This window comes from Zonotrichia leucophrys, chromosome 9, assembly GCF_028769735.1.
Source record: "Zonotrichia leucophrys gambelii isolate GWCS_2022_RI chromosome 9, RI_Zleu_2.0, whole genome shotgun sequence".
NCBI classification, from domain to species: Eukaryota; Metazoa; Chordata; class Aves; order Passeriformes; family Passerellidae; genus Zonotrichia; species Zonotrichia leucophrys.
The window spans coordinates 16,233,752-16,254,416 of NC_088179.1; the positions used below are offsets into that span (position 1 = coordinate 16,233,752).

General features: G+C 48.5%; 1 protein-coding gene and 1 long non-coding RNA gene across 3 annotated transcripts in view; one reads left to right on the forward strand and one right to left on the reverse strand.

Moving 5' to 3' along the window:
* Nucleotides 1–1,408: 1,408 nt before the first annotated feature.
* On the forward strand, nt 1,409–7,545 carry LOC135451472 (uncharacterized). The gene is made up of 3 exons (XR_010441334.1): nt 1,409–4,912; nt 5,015–5,119; nt 6,130–7,545. It is a non-coding gene; the product is annotated as an uncharacterized LOC135451472 (long non-coding RNA).
* Nucleotides 7,538–20,665, reverse strand: part of PDE6D (phosphodiesterase 6D) — a 33,485-nt gene continuing 20,357 nt past the window's right edge. The window contains exons 1-6 of one of the 2 annotated variants that reach the window (XM_064720697.1): nt 19,502–19,573; nt 17,630–17,673; nt 14,703–14,791; nt 11,397–11,522; nt 10,498–10,603; nt 7,538–8,169 (exon numbers count right to left, since the gene is read on the reverse strand). In XM_064720697.1, coding sequence (XP_064576767.1) covers nt 8,088–8,169; nt 10,498–10,603; nt 11,397–11,522; nt 14,703–14,791; nt 17,630–17,673; nt 19,502–19,558 — 504 coding nt within the window. In that variant the 5' untranslated portion in view covers nt 19,559–19,573 and the 3' untranslated portion in view covers nt 7,538–8,087. Of the gene's footprint in view, nt 8,170–10,497; nt 10,604–11,396; nt 11,523–14,702; nt 14,792–17,629; nt 17,674–19,501; nt 19,574–20,665 lie in introns of those variants that run through there. The other variant, XM_064720698.1, reaches the window with a different exon arrangement.

Here is a 20,665-nt window from a genome sequence, read left to right on the forward strand (position 1 = left end):
TCAGCTGTGACCAGCAGGGCAGAAGTGCCAGTGCCACCCCTCACCTGCAGACACCTCGTGTTGGTTGTGAGGGATCCAAACCCTGCTGAGCTGCTGATCACGCTGCTCCTGGAGACTGTGGAGGCAAGTGGAGCTGTCCTCAGGTGGATGCTTACCTCTGAAGATGGGTGAGGTGGCTCCCACAGGAACTATTGGGAGAGCTGCAGTAGGGAGCATCAGGAGAGCCTCGTATGCACCAGGAGCCCCCAGGCTGTGCCCATGTGCTCCAGTGGCCACTGAAACCAAGGGCAGCCCTTCTGAGGATTCTGCTGTGTCCAGACCTCAGCTGAAGCCATTTTGTGTGGCTCAACAACCAGGTGGACTGAGAGCAGCTCCCACGTGGTTGGCCTGATGCACATCACTCCAGAGGAGCTGTTCTGCCATGGGTTACAGCCAGCAGAACCAACCATGAGCCCATGCCCTGTGGACAGCTGGACTGAGCCTGGCCTGGCACAGCTGCCTCCATCCTGACCTGCCCATCGTGGGTTTGTTACAGCTGCACCAGCTGTAGCTTTTGGTTAGCCTCATCCAAAATTTCTTGTTGCATCTTGACAACCCTCATGAAATTTGGAGCACCCTGGGGGCTCGGTGGAGAACCTGCCTGTGGGGAATGCAGGGCTTGGACTGCAGGCAAGACACAGGCTGGGGTTGGTTACTGCTGCAGTTTGTGTCTGGGCAAATAATTGGCATCAGCTTAAGAGACTGACGAGTGAAACTGCCTTCCAGGTGTGATTCTTCAAGCTCACAAACACAGAAGCAATTTTGAGTGGTTGCTGTTGAAAATAGGCAGGAAGAGCTGCTCCTGTGGTGGAGCAATTGCCACCTGGCTCAGGATGTGAGGTGTCCCATTGGAATAGACCCCTCAGGAGTGGGCTGTGGAAGCCCAGGGCCTTGGCCAGTCATGCCTGGTATGACTGCATGTGCCTCCTCAATGGCTCAGGAATGTTTGTGCACTTGCCTCAAGAGCTGCCTGGTGTGGGCAGGAAAGACCAGCCCAGGCTGGAGAGCAGAAGTGGGACATCTCATTGCTGTCTCATCCCTGGCTGCTGTGTCCCCCCGGCCTGTCCCCCTCAGTGAGCCAGGGCAGCTCTGTCCCTGGGCCCTGAGGTGGCTGTTGGAGGGACCTGGCTGTCCCCAGCCCAGCAGAGGTCCTTGAGCTCTGAAACCCAGCTGGATGTTTGCCCCACCTGCCAGATCTTCTTGGGGCCACCATTTCAATCCTTTCCCCCTCTGGGGGTGGGAGCCTTGGAGAGGGAGCAGAGCTGGGCTGCCTGGAGCTCCTCCTGTGCAGACCCTGTGTCCATCCTTGTGCCCATGGCTGCTCCAGCTTCTCTGGCTGAGCTGGTCCTCTCCAAAGGGCTGAGAGAGCCCCTCAGCTTTGCAAACCCTGCTGAGAGCTGTGGCTCCTGTTCAGGGCTGGCTGGGGAGCCCCAGAGGGAGGGGTGGTGGGGGTTGGTGGGCTCAGACCCACTCCACAGTGCTGTGCTGGGTGTGGGCCAGGAGGAGACCTTGGAGTAAGAGTCCAGTGCTGTCCTTCAGAGCAGATGTGGACCTGGAGAGGATCCTGCATTCCTTTACTAAGAAAGCACAGTGCAAGTGGAACAGCTGGGGGTTGAGAAAGCACAGTCCGATTTGCTCTTGGAGAACCCACAGGGATGAATCTTTACATGTGTCCTTTCCCATTCAGAGAGAGGCCTGAAGGCGAGGGGCTCTGCCTGGCTGTTGGGTGGGATGTGGGTCCTCCGGGCACAGGATCCACAGGCAGAGGAGGGATGTGACTCTAAATGCCCTGGCTGGAGTGGCAGGGACTGTGGTCCTGCATAGGGCTGGACACCAAGCGAGGCCCTGAGGGTTCACAAGGGCTCAGAGCAGCTGCTGTGGGGTGCAGCCTGCAGAGCCAAGTCTGGTTGAACCAAACCACAGCAATTTCAGGGGCTGGCTGGTTTGGGGCAAATCCCCCTTATCCCCACTCCCAGAGTGAGGATGTGCTGCTTCCCTGGGGACACCCCCAGCCTAAAGCTCCATCCCCGGGGTGGGCTGTGGAACAAGGCTGCAGCTCTGGAGCAGCGTCTGGGGAAGAGAGGAGCAGGCAGGGCGGGACTGTGGGACTCTGCCATGGGAAGAGATGAGCATGGGACACCAAGCAGGGACTGGAGCTGGTGCTCCCTGCACTCTGTGCAGCTCCGTGGGATGGCCGTGGGCACCCCTCAGAGGTGGCAGGGGACTGTGTGTGGCCGTGGGGAGCCCCACCGGCCTGTCTGGGGACTTGTACATCCCCAGCTTGGCAGGAACATGGTCGAATGAGGGATGAAGGTAGGCATGAGGCATGCAGGTGTCGGTGCCTGTGGAGATGCTGGAACACCTCATCCCAGCTCCGGGCTGGCCCCGGGAACTCCGTGTCCAGCCCAGAGGTGGGGCCGCTCCTCTCCTGGGGCACGGCTGGTGGCACGTCCCATCCTGGGTGCCCCGCCAGCCTGGCTGCTGTGCCGAGCTGGCCCTCAGGGCTGTCCCGGCTCCGGGCGAGGCGGTGACCGCAGCGGCAGCATCAGCGCTGTCTCGCAGCTCCATCTAGCGCTGCGGGATGGGCACGGCCCCGCTGCCCCCGGAGCCGCCGTGGCTGTCCCCCGCCCTGGGTGGCGCTGCCAAGGCCAACCTGCCAGGAGAGCCGGCCAGGCTGGTGGTGACGGGGATGAACAGGCGGCACAGCGTGGCTGCTGGCCCGGGGCAGCCGGAACTGCCTCCCCCGAGCTCCTACTCTGTGCCAGGGAATTTCCTGCAAGGATTCCGGGAAACGTCGAGGGGCGCAGACGTTCCCAGTTCCTGAGCCAAATGTATCTGGGCTCAGCTGCCGGGTTTGCCACCTCCTCCCATGGAAATTGGGCCTCTGCCCTCTCCTTGGAACACTTGCTTCTCTATCAGCCAGGTGGCTCCAGCTCTGTCAGTGCCTCACCCTCGGGGCCTTCACGTCACTTCTGCATCCCCTGCAGTTTCTTGGGGCCCATCTTCTGTACCTGGTGAGAGTGTGATCCCTTCCCACAGCTTGTCACTGTTCCCCTTTCTCACATTCAGGGCAATGTCAGACCTTTCCAGCCTGGCTTTGGGGACACCAGGATCTCAGCACCATTACAGGGTCCTCTCATCCCCTTGCTCTGTGTCCCCTGCTTGTCTCAGCTTGTCACCCCTTCTGGGTGCCTGCCACTCTCCACACCCTGCCTGGCACTGAGGTGCAGGCAGGATTCTGGTGAGGGGGGGTGGTGCAGGAAGGATTTTGGCTCAGAGCTGGATGCCATAAGAATGGAATGCTCTTCCAAAGGGGCTGTGGTGATGGTTGGCCCCTCTCTTGGAGCACTGCAGATGTGGCTGTCAGACCTGCAGTGGGGTGAGGCAGCTGCTGAGCCCAACAGGGATTGCAGCCAGGTCCTGTAGCACTGAGGGCTGGTGGGCAGGTGCTCCCTAGGGCAGGAGGAATTGGACACCTTGGACTGAAAAAAGGGTGCTTTGAATCCTGTATTTGCTCCAGCTGCCCTCCTCCTGTCCTTGGGGAGAGATGGAACTGTGCTCAGGTCACCTGGCAGTGAAATCCCTGTGTCTGAGTGGTTGAGTGCCTGCTCAGGGCTCTGCCTGCTCTGATTTGGCAACCCAGGGGCGGGATCTGTGCCCCCAAAAAGGAGCAGGGGACTCAGACCTGCCGAGGCCTCCTGTCTCCTCCCAGTGCTGCTGAACTGGATGGCACTGGGTGAGATGGGACGAGATATTGCTGAGCCCGTTGTCACCGCTCTGTGCTCGCTGTCCCCTTGCCCTGCCCGTTGTCACCGCTCTGTGCCCGCCGTCCCCACGCCCTGCCCGTTGCCTGCCCGCGCCGCCGGCACCTGCGGGAAGGTAAGAGTAGCAAAGCAGACACCGAACATAACGTGGCCCTGGGCTGTTTGTGCGCCTTTTGTTCGGCAGCAGCTTTCATGAATCAGCTCATTAAGCGCATTAGGATGGCTCTGCCGCCCCGCCTGAGCCTTGTTTGGGCGGGGCAGATTTGGGGCACGGGCCAGGAGCCCCGGTGGCTTTGCCGGGCGGGCGGGCAGCTGAGGGCTCCCAGAGCAGCCCTTAGGGTGGGTGACAGCCTGAAGAGCTGCTGGCCATGGGTGCTGAGGGTGTGAGAGCCTGGTGCGTGCCGTGGAGAGCGGGAGCCGGCCCAGTTCTCCTCACCTTGATGGCAGCACACAGGGAAGGGTCTCTCACACCCAGTGCAGGGCCCTGCTTGGTTGTTCCATTGCCATCAGCTGTGCTTCAGGGAGACTTACAGTGTGATGGACCCCAGAACTGTGCAGGGAGCTCCCATGAAGCCAAAAGGCTGTTGTGCATCACCCTCCTCCCTCGCTGCTGTGCAACAGCCCAGCTCGGAGTGCTCCCAGGCCAAGCCATGGCTGGAGGGTGATGAGGATGGAGCTTCACGCCAATCTCTGTGTGCCAGCCCCCCGAGCTGTGCTCAGCTCTCTCCAGTTCCCGATGTGCCTCCATGGGCCCTGACTGCGTGCCGGGCTCTGCTCTCACCTCAGGGTTTCCAAGGCTGCCAGGGCGGCTCATGGCCCTCCCGAGGGGGGGGCAAGACCCCTGCGGCGATTTCCAGCTGGCAGGAGCAGCCTCCCAAGCGCCTTCCCTGTCCCGAGGCTCCAGAAACAAATGCCCCGGCCGGGAGGCACCGGTACCTGCTGTGGGAGCCATCGAGGCCGGCACACCCCGGCTGCGAACCACGGGCCGGGAAGGCCGCGGCTGCCGGCCGCGAGTCACCACAGCGGCGGCGGCTGCCGCACCCGGCCAGGCCTATGCCAAAGGCTCTAGCAGGCGCCTGAGGCAGCAGCTCCAAGCGAGACAGGGCTCTGTGAGTGGCTTGAGCTTTGGGCAAGGCCCTGCCTAGTGAGAGGCTCCTCAGGGGCCTTAGCTGGGTCCTGCCCTTGCCAAAGTTGCCTCTCTTCCACCACAGAGCTTTTCCCTCATGCAGAGCCCTGCTTGTGGAGCTGGCTGGGGGCTGCTTTGTGGCCCAGAGATGCCTGCCAAGCCTTTGAACTTCCAGATGGGAACTGATTTGGTAAGTAAGAGGGGGAATCACTGTGTTGGTCCTTGCACTCACTTGTGACCCGCAGACTTTGCAGAGGGTGGCATGAGGATGCCCTCACATTGCAGCCAGAACTGCCACAGGGACATGGGTTGTTGGTGGCAGTGGTGACACATGCACCCCTGACCTCCTGCTCCCCTCTCTCACTTTCCAGCCCCGCTTTTCCCTTCACTGGCACCTTTGCTGTCCCATGCTTGGGCCCGTGTCTCCTGCCCCTTCTCCCAGGGCTCCCAAATCCCATCAGCCCCACAGAGCAGGGTGCCTGGGCCAAGAACGAGCTCCTGCTCTGAGCTCCCCGGGGCCCTTTGCCTGGGTTTTGGGTGGTGGCTGCTCATTCCCCAGTGTCACCCTGCCCTGCGGCCCGGCCCGGCCCAGGAGAGGCGGTTCGGGACCAGGAGCGGGTGAGCTGCTCCGGCTGTTCCGGATGGAGCCACTGGAGGGCGGCAGTGACCCACCATAGCGGGGCCCGCCGGCTCCGGCCGAGCAAACTGGGCCAGCCCGGGGCTCCGGAGACCCCCCCGGGCCGTCTCAGGAGAGGCCCCATCCGGGAGCCTTTCCCAGGGCTGCTCGCCCGGCGGGAGCCTCAGCCACGCGGGTCGGTGCCCTCTTGGAGCCCCGCGGAGCCGCCAGCGTGAGCGGCCCCGCAGGGAGCCGGGGAGGGTAAGTGGCTCTGGGAATTCACAGTTTGCACAGGATGATGTGGGTTGGAAGGGACTTTTAAAGGTCGCCTAGTCCAACCCCCCTGCCAGGAGCAGGGATATCTGAACCAGGTCAGGATCAGTGGATCAGCACCTGATCAGAACCAGGTCAGGTGCTGATGCACTGACCTGACCTGAAATGGGGCAACCTGTTCCCGTGTTTCACCACTCTCACCCTAAAAAATTCCTTCCTTATATCTAATCTAAATTGAACCTCCTTTAAAGCCATCACCCTTGTCCTATAGCTATGGGCCCTACTAAAAAGTCTGTTTCCATCTCTTACAGGCCCCTACGAGTACTGAAAGGATGCAAAAAGGTCTCTCCGGAGCCTTCTCAGGCTGAACAACCACAGCTGTCTCAGCCTATCTTCACTGGCAAGCTGACCCTTTCCTCTGATCATTTTTGGGGCCTTCTCTGGACCTCCTCCATCAGGTCCATGTCTTTCCTGTACTGACACCCCAGGGATGAATGCAACACTCCAGGTGGGGTCTCACAAGAGTGGGGTAGAGGGGGAGAATCATCTCCCTTGACCTGCTGGCTGTGCTGCCTTGGATGCAGCCCAGGATACGATTGGCCATTAGAATGAAAAGGCAGCAGGGTAGACTCAGACCCACTGGGAGCGTCTGTCCCTGTGCCCTGGGTCAGTCCTTGGTTGTAGCTGAGCTTGGCAGAGGTGGTGCCTGCTCCCTGTCTCTGCTGGACCCCTCCTCTGTGGGTCTAGCACGGTGTCTGCCCTACAACACAGACAGCGGCTCGCAAGACCTTCAACCTTTTTCACTTTTCCTTTTTGGATACCTTTGTGTCTCCTCTTGGACAGAGTCCCACCCTCAGTGGCTGTGGTGTGTGCTGGGTGCAGTTTTGGTTGAAGTCTCTGTTTGAAGGCTGGCCTGGGATGGTCACAGTGCTGACAAGACTCTGCCCTGCAGGTGCTCCAGGCTGGGATCCATCAGTGAGGTCTGGTGAAAGTTGCTGTCGTGGCTAATGGGGATTAATGGTCCAACTTCAAACCCCCTAAACGACATATACTCTGTATCCCTCCCACACACACCCAGTGGCTGAATCCAGGATGTGAAATGATGCCTTTCATTTCCTTGTGGCTCTGAGGATTTCATGCCCAGCAACAGGACAGGCTGACCAAGGCACTGAGTGATTACACAGCTGCCTGTGATGTTCAGGAGCAGCAGCTGGAGATGCCCCTTCCCACTATGTCCATGTGCAAGAGCTGATTACAAACTGCAGGGAAAAGTGGCAGCAGGGCTGGAGAAATGTGTCACAGAAAATGTGCTGCTGTCACTGAAGCCTCCCCACGTGGGGAGTGTTGGTGTCAGTGGAGCTCCAGGGAGCCCAGCCCAGCACGGGAGTGGTGCTGTGGGCTCAGGGGAACCTGAGTTTTCCAGAGGGGCTTGAGTGTCCCCAGGCACTTGGAAAAGCACAACAGTGTGCAGTGCTGCTTGAGAAACCGGTGACAAGGGGACAGTTGGCCCCAAGGGATTAACAGAGGGGAGGCCAAGGAGAAGCCTTGGTCAGAGAAGTCAGGACACCTTTCTGATGTGGCCAGTTGGAGGAAGAGCACAGAGAGGGGGTTGTGGAAGGGGCAGAGCAGTGGGAAGCCCGGTTCTGCTGCTGGCTTGAGTGATGGGAGTTTGTGCCTGCTGAGGTACATTTTTGTAACAGAAAGGAAAACACACAAAACTGACATTTCTTCCCTTCTTTGGACGGTAGGAATGTTTTAATTGAGAAATTTGTTTTAATTACATTAGGTGATATCACAGTCTATTTTACAAGTTGGGGGTAAAAGGATGTGTGGACCAGTTACACAGAAATCCAGCGAAAGGATAAAAATCTACAACATGAGAAAAATGAAAAGGTTAACTTAACCCCAAAATAAAAGCATCGAGAGTTTGGTGTGAGTGGAAATGGGAGATTATACCAGGGTCCAGAGAAGTAGAAAGGATGAGACTAACACAAATTTACAGTATTGTTCTGCATGACCACCGTTTGCCTGTGTTCAGAGACAGCCTCTCTTCCTGAGGGCATCGCTACGCAGATGGCCCCGTCTCTGAGGATTTGGTCTGGTCTTGTCAGAGAAGAAAGCAAAAGAACTGATGGGCAAAGGTCACAACCCACGCTGAGCTGGTCCCCAGGGTCACTGCCTACAGGAGTGTCTTCCACTGGATAGTCGGGGGGGTTCTGCACCAAGAACTGTATGGAGGAAAACTAAAACAGCTCCAAAAAGCCCCATCTCAAACGTAGAAAAGTCTCACTCTGGAAGTGCTTACGAGAAGATCGTCATCATAGAATTTGGTTTCTATAATAACATTACCACTGCAGGAGGAAAGGAGGAGAAAGAAGAGGTGTTAGAAGGATGCATGGACAGTGATTGCTCCTCTCCATGCTCTCACAAGCCTGGGCTCACACCCTGACCACCCCACAACCTCGTTTCTCTGGTTTGGAGCACTGTCCTGGTCAGGGCCAGTCAGGACTCAGGGGTCTCCCACATTCCTGTGTTGAATGTTCCCCCCATCCCTTCCCTGTCTGAGCCTCTGAGTACTCAGGTACTGCTCACCCTGCAGAGTGCTCGGACAGCAAACTCCTGCTCACTCCCACTGCTAAAAATAAACCAGCAGTCCCAGCACCTTTAGGGCCCTGTCTCCTGCAGGAATTGTGAAAACCAATGGGAATTCTTTTTTTATTCTCCTTCTCTGTCCTCTAGTGCTGAGCAAGCAACATCAACCAACATGTCATTTCCCTTAAGAAGTGCTTAAATGCAAAGGCACAAGCATATTTTATACAAACAGCAATGGAAATATGGATTTGGGTGTGAAAGAAGCTCTGGGGATTTAACTTGCTGACTTCTGAGATTTTGGTACATAAAAATTAGAATTCTGGGACCATTATAACACCTGGACACCTAAGCAGTGTGATCTGACCTTATCTAAACAACCTGGACCTTGAAAAGCAAAGCAGCAGTTCTACCTCCACTGTGGCTCTTGGTGTCTGTAACACTGGACCTGCTGAGAGTGTAAGGTTTTGTTGTGGTATGGACAATGCTTGAGCTGAAATGTCAGGGAATGTCCTCAATCTGATACTTGCTCATCTTGGGAACTCTTCATGCACAGTGCCTTGGTTAGCACCAAGGATCACATCTCCATTCTCTCCTGGTTTGGAAACACCAAGACAAACATGAGGTCTTTGGGAATATTAGAAAATGAGGGGGGTGTCCAAATCTTGGCAGCTGTAAAATGATGACTTCTTTGGGCCACAAATTTCCCTTTGGATTTCTTTGGGCTGGGGCATTCTACTGAAAAGCCTCAAGAATGACTTTAGGATACCTCTATAAATAGGAGAGAGAGATCTGGGCTCCCCACTGCAGGGAACAAATGGGACATTGGAAAATACTCAAGGTCATTTGAAAACTAACTTCTCTTGACTCCCAGTCCTGAAAACATCCTGAATTCCTGAGATGATCAAAAGCAACTTGTCAGATGTCTTTGTTTCTTTATTCTGGTTCCCAAATCTGGCTCCTCCTGTACTGACAGTGCCCAGCTCTGGGAGCTGAGGTGTGTGCAGCACTCCAAGGTTCTGAGCAGGCTGTGCCAGGAGCACTGTTGGAAAACTGGTGCTCTCCTCCAAGCCCACTCTCTTTGAAACGTGCTGTGAATGGCAATCAGTGATGGTAGCTCCCATCCCAGTGCCTTCTCTGTGCGACTGGCTTTGCTCCAGACAGGGAATGAGAGGGAAAATGCTGGAGAGGGAGATCTTCCAGAGGACACAGTGACCTTGCTGCTCCCTGCCTGCCTCTTGCTGGCAGCAGGGTTCCCAAACCCTTCTGTGTCTGGCACTGCTCTCCTTGTGCGCTTGCCAGCACCCATCCAGCACTGCAGGGAGGATGGTTACCCTTCCCAAGACCTCCCTCCAGGAGCCTTTTCCATCATCCCCCAAAGCTGGAGCCCACACTGTGTGTCACTGTGACACATCTGAGGCATCCCTGCCCTGCTCAGGAGCCCTTGTGCACACAGAGCCAGGAGCAGACTTTGTGGGGAGGCTGTGTGAATCTTCCTGCAGGTGACTGTAAAATGACTGACTCCTACCTGTTAAAGCACTTTAGCCCCAGATACAACTCTGTGCATAGTGTACATAAATGTGTATATATGCATATACACTAAATGTGTACAGGCCAATGTTAAAGACCCAAAGCTCAGCAAAATATTACAGTGATGAAACAAACACCAGAGCAGCTGCTACAGGTGATATATTGCATGAGCTGAACTACTTTGGGCAAGAATCAATGATCAATAGCTGATTTAAAAAGGGCCCAAAAATCTGCTGGGTTTTTTCTTCCCTGGATATAACAGGTATTAAGTTGTAAAACCTTTTAAAATCCTTTCACGATTTGCCTTCCAAAAAAATTAAGCAACTTTATTAAAGAATCAGTTTCACTTTCTCCAAACCTTTATTGCTATATTAATGCAGATTGGACCTGTGGGAAGGAAGGTAATGAGGTTGGCTTAACCCCTTTTATCTCTCAACAACTAAGAGTAGTGAGGTGTTTCAGAGTTGGTAGCAGCTCCCTCTTCTCCTGCCCACCAAGGAAATGCCATGCACTGCTTTTGCTGTGCCTGCTCTCAGCCTCTGCAAGCCCAAGGCACTCACGTTAAAACGTTAGCTGGCATCATCTGTGATTCAGGTGCTGCCTCTATCAAGGACTGCCAAGTGTTTGTGGAGTTAGGAATCACAAAACCAAATTCAAAGAACCATTCTGCAAAGTAAAACAAAACAAAAAAAAAAATAATCCAGAGGCACTTGAAAGAAGAAAATTCACAAATGGTCCTTTTCACCTGATAGGCTGGGGAACTCCCTAAACTGTCCTGTTGGGCTGCCAACATTTTACATTTAAATTACTTTGTACAGCTTAAACTGCACTGAACCCTGCCCTCCTCTCAGAACAGATACTCCCTTTCTAAAATAGCTGATGACACTGATAGGGTCACACCACTTCTGTGGCATTGGGTGAAAATTTCAACACACCTAATTGGGAACAGGAAACCACCCTCCTCCTCCCGCAGACATCCTGGGATCCAGCTGAGGTTAAGCTGCAACTGGTTGCCCAAACCACACGGAGCTCAGTGTTTTATCTGCCCCTCCAGCCCGGACTAAGGGCAGCACAGCAGTGAGGGGGTCAGAGGTGCAGTTGTGGGGTCACTGGCACTGCTGAAACCAGGCAAACCAGAGGCTCCAGCCTGGCACTGAGGAAAACCCAGGAATTCCTGTAATAGCTGACTCTGAAATAGCCTGTTTCCTTGCCTCAGGCAGCCTGAGGTGGATTTATGCCCTCAGGCATGATTACCCAGCTTTTTTGCTTACATAACAAAGTGTTAATACACTTATGAAATGCCATCCTTAATACTGTGGCCCATTAGTCCTGACAAGATGAGTGCTTCAGAGCTACTCTGAAAAATTAAAATCACCACATTCAACCCATTTTAGTCTCTCTAATCCCTGCCCTGCTGGGGGTCAGTCCCTGTGCTGCAGCACACAGAGCACATCCATACCTTCTAGACACTGCCCTTTGAAATAAACTTTCTGTTCCAGACGGAATTTTTCCATTTGTTCTGCTGAGGAAAAGTTTAACTCCCGGGATACTGCTTTGCATTTCAGGATTTTTTTAGGAACTCGAGCTGTGAAACAGATAAAGAAGCATTATTTGGACACAATAAAATCCAGCTTCTGCAGGTACTATTATTCTATACTTGGAAATAATGATTAGGACTAATACAAGATCATAGCAGCAGGAAAAATACAAACACAAAGGACTTTGTTTTTACATTTGTTTTTACATTTGCAAGAGTGAAATCCAAGATGCAAATACCTTAGCTACCCTGCCCACAGACAAGAATGAAATTTATGACAGAACCAGGGATACAATACTGATCTCTCAGAACCAGACTCCTGGTTCTTAGTGGTTTGTTACTAATCCCCATAATTTTCCAAGTTGAAATATAAGATGCAACTTAAATTTTTACTTTAAGAATTGTGCTGAAGATGACTGGCAGCCAAAGGGCTGCTTAGCACACCAAGCTCCTTAGCCCTTCTTGCTTTTCCTTCCCTTTCAGACTGTGCATCCTCAGAGCAAACCACAAATGTGTGTTTCTCAGCCCAGCAGCACTTCCTGAGCCATCTCAGAGCTCTAGGAAGTGTTCTGTAGAAGTAAATGCCATTCCTTTAATGCTGGGACCTGCCCAGGCTGTAAAGCCAGAACCACACTGGAAGGTTCAAGAGAGCAATTTGACAGTCCAGGTTTCTGGGTTCTTGCAATGGCTGAGACAACAACAGCAAGTGGCAAACTGTACCTGGTAGATATTTCACAAGATTAAATTTTTTTAGAGGTGGAGGAGTAAGAGAAGGGACAGTTAGAGAGCACTGATTAAGGGTCCTGATCAGAAGAGCATGAGGGGGGAGTCAAATCAGTAAAAATCTCCCAAGCCCGTCACACTTCAGTTGTGTGATTGTGCATAATTCCTTCCTGCATATTAGAGAATGTTTCATGTGAATTTTTTAGAAATAAAGAGGGGAGGGAAGACAGCTGGCATGTGCTTTATGAGCCAAACACTTCCAAACTGGAAGGCACATCAAAACATCCATGAGCAGGAGCAGGCTGGTGTTTAATAAATGCAGGAGTCTCCCAAACCCCAGGCAAATCTATCTAATGTAGAACAGTTCTGTGGAGTAGGACCTTGATACAACACCAATCTCCAGAGCTGGAGGCTTAGGGAATGTAAGCCAGCATCCTACCCCAAGGAGAAGTACACAGCCTGATTAAAAAAACCCCTAAAATGAAAAAAAAAAAAAACATTAAAAACAAAATTAGAAGTGTAAGGCAAAAGTTTTAAATGTAAAAGAGCTCTAATTATTTTAATGGGATTTTTTGCACCATGGAAATCTGCATGGCACCATCCTTTACTGCCCTCACCAGTACACACTACACCATTGTGGATAAACATCCCTTTGCAGTTAAGTGTAAAATGACTCATTAAAACTCTTCTGCAATTTAGTAATTTCATTTCTTTCATCCCCAAGACAGAGTGATGAGAATGTTTGCTTTAACATTCTACCAATAAATAGTTACTTTTAATAAAAGTAGGACTGTGTTGTCTTTAAACATCTGATTTAAGACATTTTAATTTACATTTATACCATCAAGAAAAAATTTAATTGAAATTATTTATTTTAAGCTCATTTTACTTTTATTTCTCTCTTTTTTTTCTATTAAAATAGAAAAGAAGGGAGTTTGATTCTCATCCATTAAATCCATTTTAAAACATACTGAGATGCAGATAAGCATAGACTTAATCCTAAATTTACTAGTGCTTTTTGCTAACTTGAGTATGTACTATACCTGCACATTTGTTTAGGCACTTCCATGGTTAACATACATTTAGTCAGATGCTTAATGATGATTAGATTAGAAAGTGTTGAATGACACATATCTTATTTACTTACAAGTAATTTTGGGTCCAACCATTTAGTTAGAAACTAAAATTCAATTAAAATATTCATATAATTATGTTTTCATTTCATTTAAATAAAGCTACCTTAAATATTTGGGACACTGAAGAAAGCAAGTTATCTTAGCCAAACTGATTTTACATTTTAAACTACACCTTTTCTTAGATAATGAAAGGACAATTTGTATGTCTTGAATGAAAGCTGGCTGTGGGGATTCTGTAAGAGCTACACCTCAGCAGCTTAGCCCAAGATTTGCTTGTATATTGGAAGAAACCAAACTTTACAGATTTGCATCTTCCAAATTGCCTCCCAGTTTCAAATGCCCTGTCACTGAACAGAGATGACAGGAAAAGCTCCTGCTGTCAGATGCTGGTTTAGATGATTAATTCTAGTTTCAGGTGCTCAGGCTGTGGTTTTTACTACTTAAGGCAGTTTAATGCTAAGACTTTGGCAGCAATTCAACACCACATTAATATTGTTTTTATTTCATCTGGGTGGTAATAGTAAATTAAGGTGGTAATACAGTACCATGATTTGAAACTTAAGAGTTCATTTTATAAAGAAACTTGTACTTAAATAAAATAGAAGTCATGTTTAAAAAGCAAATAGAAGTCCTGTTTAAAGAAAATGTATTTTATTCACTCTGCTATGTATTTGGTTCTTCGTTTGCTGTGTCTAGACTGTGATTTGCCCTGAATGGCCACAGAACATACACACACACACAAGTACTATAGAATGACTTTAGAACACATATGGATTTAATTTTAGAGCAATTATTCTGTTTGTCCTCACTGCTTCTGCTGCAGCACTGTAGCAGAACTGCATTTCCCCACACCTTTTAATTCACCATCAGATTAACCTGCTTTGCTGGATGTCTCCCCCCTTCTCAGCCTATTTATTAAGCATGACCCATCTACCTCAGATTTCTTTTCTAGCTAAGACATACAAGAACTGCTTTTTTTGCCTCTTCTCCCAAGGAAGAGCATCCTCCCATCAGTAATCTTTTCAGTGCCTTCTCCTAATAGCTCTCCTCTGCATCTGCCACAGTTTGCAGTCATCCATCTTCTAGATGGATGAGTGAACTGTGCACCAGATAGGATCCTAACTATTCCTTGTACAATGGGCATTAATCTCAGGCCAGAGGATGTTTTAATTAATTCCCCAAGTTCCTCTGATGGAGATGACAGTTCCTGTTTTATTTGCAATGAAAATCTGAGGCACAGTGAAGTGATATGATTTGCCCAAGTGACAAAAGTGACATCTGTCCTTCAAAGCAGGGCTATGTTTGTGACTCAGGTGACCCAGACATGCAGCACCACCCAGCCCAAATGCACAATGCAGTCACACAGTACCTTCATGCTCCACTCCAGGGACAGACAGATCTTCTGTTCCTTGCCAGAGGATTTTCCCTGTTTCTGCATCCCGAAGGTTCATCCAATTTCTGATTGGGAAGCAAATAAGGAAAACAAGCTATCTCTATCCCTAAATGCCGTGGGTAGTATTCTTTGCTGAGCTCTGAAATAGGCTACTCCAGCTGAGTTTCAGTCATGGTTTCTGGTTCTCAGGAGGCCAAGGAAAAGAGATGTTTTTTCCCTGAGAATAAATAAACCAACCAACCCCTGACCAGAATGAATGCAACAAGAGTTATATAGCCACAGATTTCATTTTCACTTTAGACTGGAGCTTGTTAACCTCATTTATCATTTTCCACTGCTTCTAAAGGATAAAGGCAGTGTCACTGTGCTGTGGAGAAACAAGAACATTGCTAACAATAACAGATTGTTACACAAACAATTGCACTTCTCTAGTATTTGAAAATGGCTAGGAAAAGGAGTCCTTTCTACATAACATGAGAAAAAGAATAGCATCCAATCCAGCTTGTTTCCTTAGCTTACAAAATATTAGTATCAAGGGTAGTCCTACTGCTGTTGACCTCGTAACTGCCACTCATGGGAATTCTTCAGCTGCTGAGTGCTAAGCAAAGAGAGATCTTCTCTTTTCACTCTCAGCAAGTGAGGCTGTGCCAGCTTCCAAAACACCCTGATCAGTGAATCAGTCAATAAATCTATAGGCAAGTAGGAAATATTCATATTTCCAAAGGGACAGTTAATAGTGATCTTAAGTACACCTTTGCAAAATCTCTCTCCCAGGGTAACTCAGCCACCGACAGCTCAGAACAAGGAGCCTGCACAGCTGCATGATGCCATCCTGAACAGGGACACAGCCATCCACAGGCCTCAGGCCCTCCTGCTCTGCAGCTCCTCAGGGTGGCTCTGAGGATTCACCAGTGTCAACACCAGAGACTGAACAGAGCAGGATCTGTGGGGTGAGCCCACACAAACCAGAGCCTTTCCAGGAGCTGCCTTTGGCTGCTTTATGGCAGCACAGCCTTCTCAGTCAGGACTGCCTACAACAACTGCTCAGGGAACTGCCTGGGGAGCTGCAGACAGAAGAGGGACAATATGGGCCCTGACATGGGTATAAATAGGAGCTGTTGGAGATTTGCATATTGAACTCATCCTCTAACACACACAGTTTCCAGGCAGACTCACACAAACTCATCACACTGATCACATTTTTCCAGAGCTCCCAGGAAGAAACAGATGCTTTAGCAAATTTTGCATCACAGACGAACATTTGTTTTAAAATTCTGTGTGTGGAGGAGGGGAAGGGAAGATGGCTGCTTCAGCAGAGATGCAAGGATTCTTTCCCTTGCTGAAGGCTGGTCAGACTTTCCATGACCCACTGAAAAGACAAAGAGAATGTGTGCACAGGGTCGGTTCACATAAAGCTTAGAGAATGGAAAGAGGGAACACAGGGCAGCCTGCTCATGTCCTTCCAGGCTTGTTCCAAACACAATGTATCCACCACTTGTTCTGGGATTAAGGCAAATGAGAAAGGGGCAGAAAGATGAAAAGCATCCTCTGAGGGCTCCATTTGGCACCTCCATATCCTAGCAGGAAGCTGCAAAGTGGAGCTCTCCCCAGCCAGCAACCCAAGGGCGACAGGGACTGGCAGGGAAGTCAGAGAGAGAAAATGAGCAGCAGAATGGCAAGAAGAACCTGCAGCAGAGCTGGGCATTTCATGTCGTGCTGGCTGAAAAACTCCAAATCCTCAGCCAACACAACCTGCAGCATGGAACTGCCCCAAGAGTAATTTCAAATGCCAAAAAAATCCACCATTTTTCCATACATCTTCCCACACACAAACATACAAATTAGCCAGGGTGAGGCTATTTGCATAGAAAGCAGTGTGCCATCTATCAAATGCCATGTACGAGGGGAAAATAACAAATGAGACAATCTGAGCATCTCACTGACACACCCATTTATCTTCCCAACATTCTGCCACACAAACACTCTTAACTATTAACTGAACAGTAATTTAGTAAATTGGGCACTTGATTATCAAAAACCTGCACTACCTTTAAAGAATGGTCCTCTCACAAGTATTTATTTGCTGTTTGTTCACTATCAATATTAGTCACAGTTATGAGCTCCCAGGTTTGGCCACAGGCTGTGAGGTGCCAAACTGAGCACCAGCTGAGTTCCTCTGAACTGGAAATGAAACACTGACCAGGACAGCAAAGCCAGCACTGCAAAGGAACTGATCCAGCCTCTCAGTACTCTAACTAATGGACCGTTCCTTTTCCTTGCCATGACTTGCCTTGCCTTCCCATCCCTCTTCCCTTGACAATTTTTGGAGCACTCTAAAATCACATTCATCAGTTTCAAAAGTATTATATTAGAAGTGCCCTTTAGTGAGAAGTAGCCTGACAGCTTAATTATGATCCTTACTTGAAATACAGTTATAGTGTTAGTGACCTAGTATTTCTGGTGAGAGAAAACACCACTGTACACTACTGACCTCTGTAACTTCTCCCTATCAGGATTTGTCTCGGTCCAGTCCAAGAAAGGTGATACAAATTATGCTGCTGAGCTGAACAATGTTAACATTTAAAATGTATGTTAACATTTGGGGTGTTGGACATCTCTAAAGTGCTATCTGGCTTTATTTTGTTTATGGATGTTCCACTGTAAAAGGAAATCCATGCAGGACAGCCTGTCCCATGCTTTGTATTATGACTGTCAAATTCAAGAGGAAGAATAAATAAAAAGCTCAAGGCTCTACCCCTGCTGATGAGACCATGCATCAGCAATGCATGCCACAGTTCCTAGAAAATATCTTGTATTTAAACAACTTGAACATTGCTAGCCTGTGTAAATTTCTTATCAAATAAATAAAGATTTAATGTCAGTGTAGTCAAAGGCTTTCTGACCTTGACAAATCCATGTGCTGGTTCAGGGCATGCTTCTCCAACTTCTGCAAATGAAGAAAAAATCAACCTGCTAGTCAGAGTGTATACAAAGAGTAAAAATTTGTGGACCCAGACATATTTGAAGGGTTCAGAATACACTAGCCAGTTTACAAGTTTTTTCCCAGTAACTAAACATTATTAAAAGGGAAGAACAAATAATCAGATCTTAAAAGCCCAGACACACACACAATCTCTTTCTATTGGAAAAAAAAAAAAAAAAACCACTTCAGGGACAAGAGGTTAGTTATTTTAAAAATAATAAATGTTTAAAAAGAAGCAGGCATCTGAAAAAAGTTTTAGTCAAAACTGAGATAAAGTATAAAACTCTAATGGAATTAAAAAAGAAAAGAGGCAAACCCCATCACAAGTGACTTCTTGACACAGGAATACCTGACAAAGCAGCAGCTGCACTGCTTACCTAGTTAGCAGCTTATCAACACTATTTCTGTCAGCTTGGATAGGAAGGCTGGTAACACCACATACCCCAGAGTGAAGAAAATGAAGATCTTGAACCAAACCCACACACACTATTATCTTCTAATGTGTTTAATTGGTTTAAGATTCTTCCACCCCAGCATGAGAGACATTGTTACTAAAAATAAAGAGTGCTCCACCTCCTGAGCAGCAGTGCAGACCTGCAGGCAGAATGAGCAGGGCATTTTAAGCATTATTGAAAAGGAGAAAGTCAATTCATATTGGTCTGATACAATTACTCTTTTTGAAGAGGTTCATGCAAAGCCATTTAACAGGGCTAAGAGCAAGTGGGAATCCAGGCAGTTCCAGCTGTGTGAAGTTTGTACGGGGGGGGGGGAAGGAAAAACATCAGTGTATTCCTAATACAGTTTCTCACTCTTACACCATTACATTTTCATTCAGTTGTACTTTGGAGGCTTGGGGTGGGGTTTTTTTGGAAATGATGTCTGATTTAAGACTCAATAGATCAAATACTCTTCAATCCTGAAGGCAAGAAAGGATTAGGTAGAAGCAGAAGGAAGGGTGTATGTTGATCTATTTATATTCCACCACCTATTGGGTCAGCAAAGCCTTACATAAAAGCTTTGTAGTAGCTGGAACTTGACTTGCTTTATATAAATTACATGAAGTAGCTCCCTCATAGACCTGTTTTGCTTAGCCTGATGAAGGGAAATGGTTTGTGCATTTCTAAATTCAAATTTTCCTTTCTTTAATACCTCTGATGTGAGGAGTTCTTTCTTTTTTATATCTGACATAGAGATCACTTGGTTCAAACAAATCAGAATGTACATCCTTTATTTTTCAGTGTATTAGCATTGCAAAAGATTGCCTTGCATTACCTCACTTGTAATTAAGAGTAGCCTTGAGGAAGAGAATGAGTACAAACAAAATTTATCATTAAAGTAGTATGGAGTTAAAAGAAGTTCTGCCTCAATCTCCCTGACTATTATTTGTATGTTGTAATTTCCAGCACTTCTTAAATATCTCAAAGGCAGTGCCAAACAACATGTATTGTTTCTCTTGTTAAAATGATCAATTTTTCATTTTATTCCTTGCTGTCTAAGTCTACACCATTCTAAAGCCTCAGGAACTGCTGTACTCTTATATTTCATAATAAAAACAAGGTTAATGTTCATAACCACTCCTAGAAGGAAGGTCTTTCATCATCCCTGCCAGCTTTTTTTTTCCACATGAAATGCAACATTAAAACAGTTCCCTACCTGCCAGGTGCAAACATCTCAACAACAGCATGTTAATGAGACCTGTCCTCTGGGAGAAGGTGGGGCTGAAAGCCCTGAACAATTCACACAACAATCTCTGCTGCAGACCCAAAAAAGCTTCTGATCAGGACTCACCAACCTTCACTCCTGATTTCACATGGTCTGTTGTGAACAGCAGACACAACCAGGCAGCCATGGCATGGGAAAGCAGGTTACCTTACAGGGAAGTAAAGATCAGACTTTAGGGATTATATTTATATCAGATATATTTTCCCAGAAGTATATTTTCATCTCACTTGTTTCAATCCAGTCTGAGGAATAAGGACCAACATAAATTATGCAAAGTAACTACCAAACTACAGGACTACAAAGCAGATCACCTAAATGGCCTTACACTCACTTCTCCACTCATGCCATTCATGCTGTAATCTTATGCCATCTCTACTCCCACTTTTTATTACAATTCCCAAATCACTCTTCCACAGAACTCCTAATTGTGTGCTTCAATCTAAGCATATGCACAGATGTTCTGCTGATTCAGGTCCTTGAATTCACTCTGTTCACACTCATGAGAAATGCTGCTGTCTGCTGTTTAATAAGGCACAAGAACACAGGCTGGCAGTGTTCCTCCTAGCCGAAGGATGAAATTCAGAGCAAAATCCTATCTACTGAATGAGCATCCATCCATTCTGTGTACAGGAATACCAAAACACAAAAACTGGAAGTTATTCCTCAAACATTACTGGAGCCTTGGGGTATAGTACTGTCAACTTCTGCTTTCAGAAAGCAGCACACTTTGCTGAGCTCCTGATTAGACAGAAAACATGCTGTGACAGTTCTTACAGGGGCAGAACTTTTAAAAAACTCATCTATTATAAACCAACTTTCCTAGAGTGATGCACAAGATATGGGTTACTGTGCTCACAAAATGATGGGAGGTGCTGGAAAGGTGCTCTATTAAATCCTTAAATGGAAGGAAGCCAATTATCCCTTCAAAGCACTCCTGGCACTCCTTCACTTGCTGTAAAAGAGCCTGCTTTTAAAGTCTCCTGCACAAAACAAATTGCTGTACAACAGAAGCCAGGGAGATCCACAGATTAATGTGAAGCACATGACAAAATGCAGCAAAAATCCTCAGCAACCAACAAAGTCATTTCACAGCAAATTATGTAATCAGAGGGATATATTTAACAGCTACAGCATCACAGCAAAAAGATCAACACAATATCATATACTTGTATACTTTGTACTTCCCTTTAAACTTTCTGCCTTACATCTTTGTGTGTCTCTGCACAGATCTGGT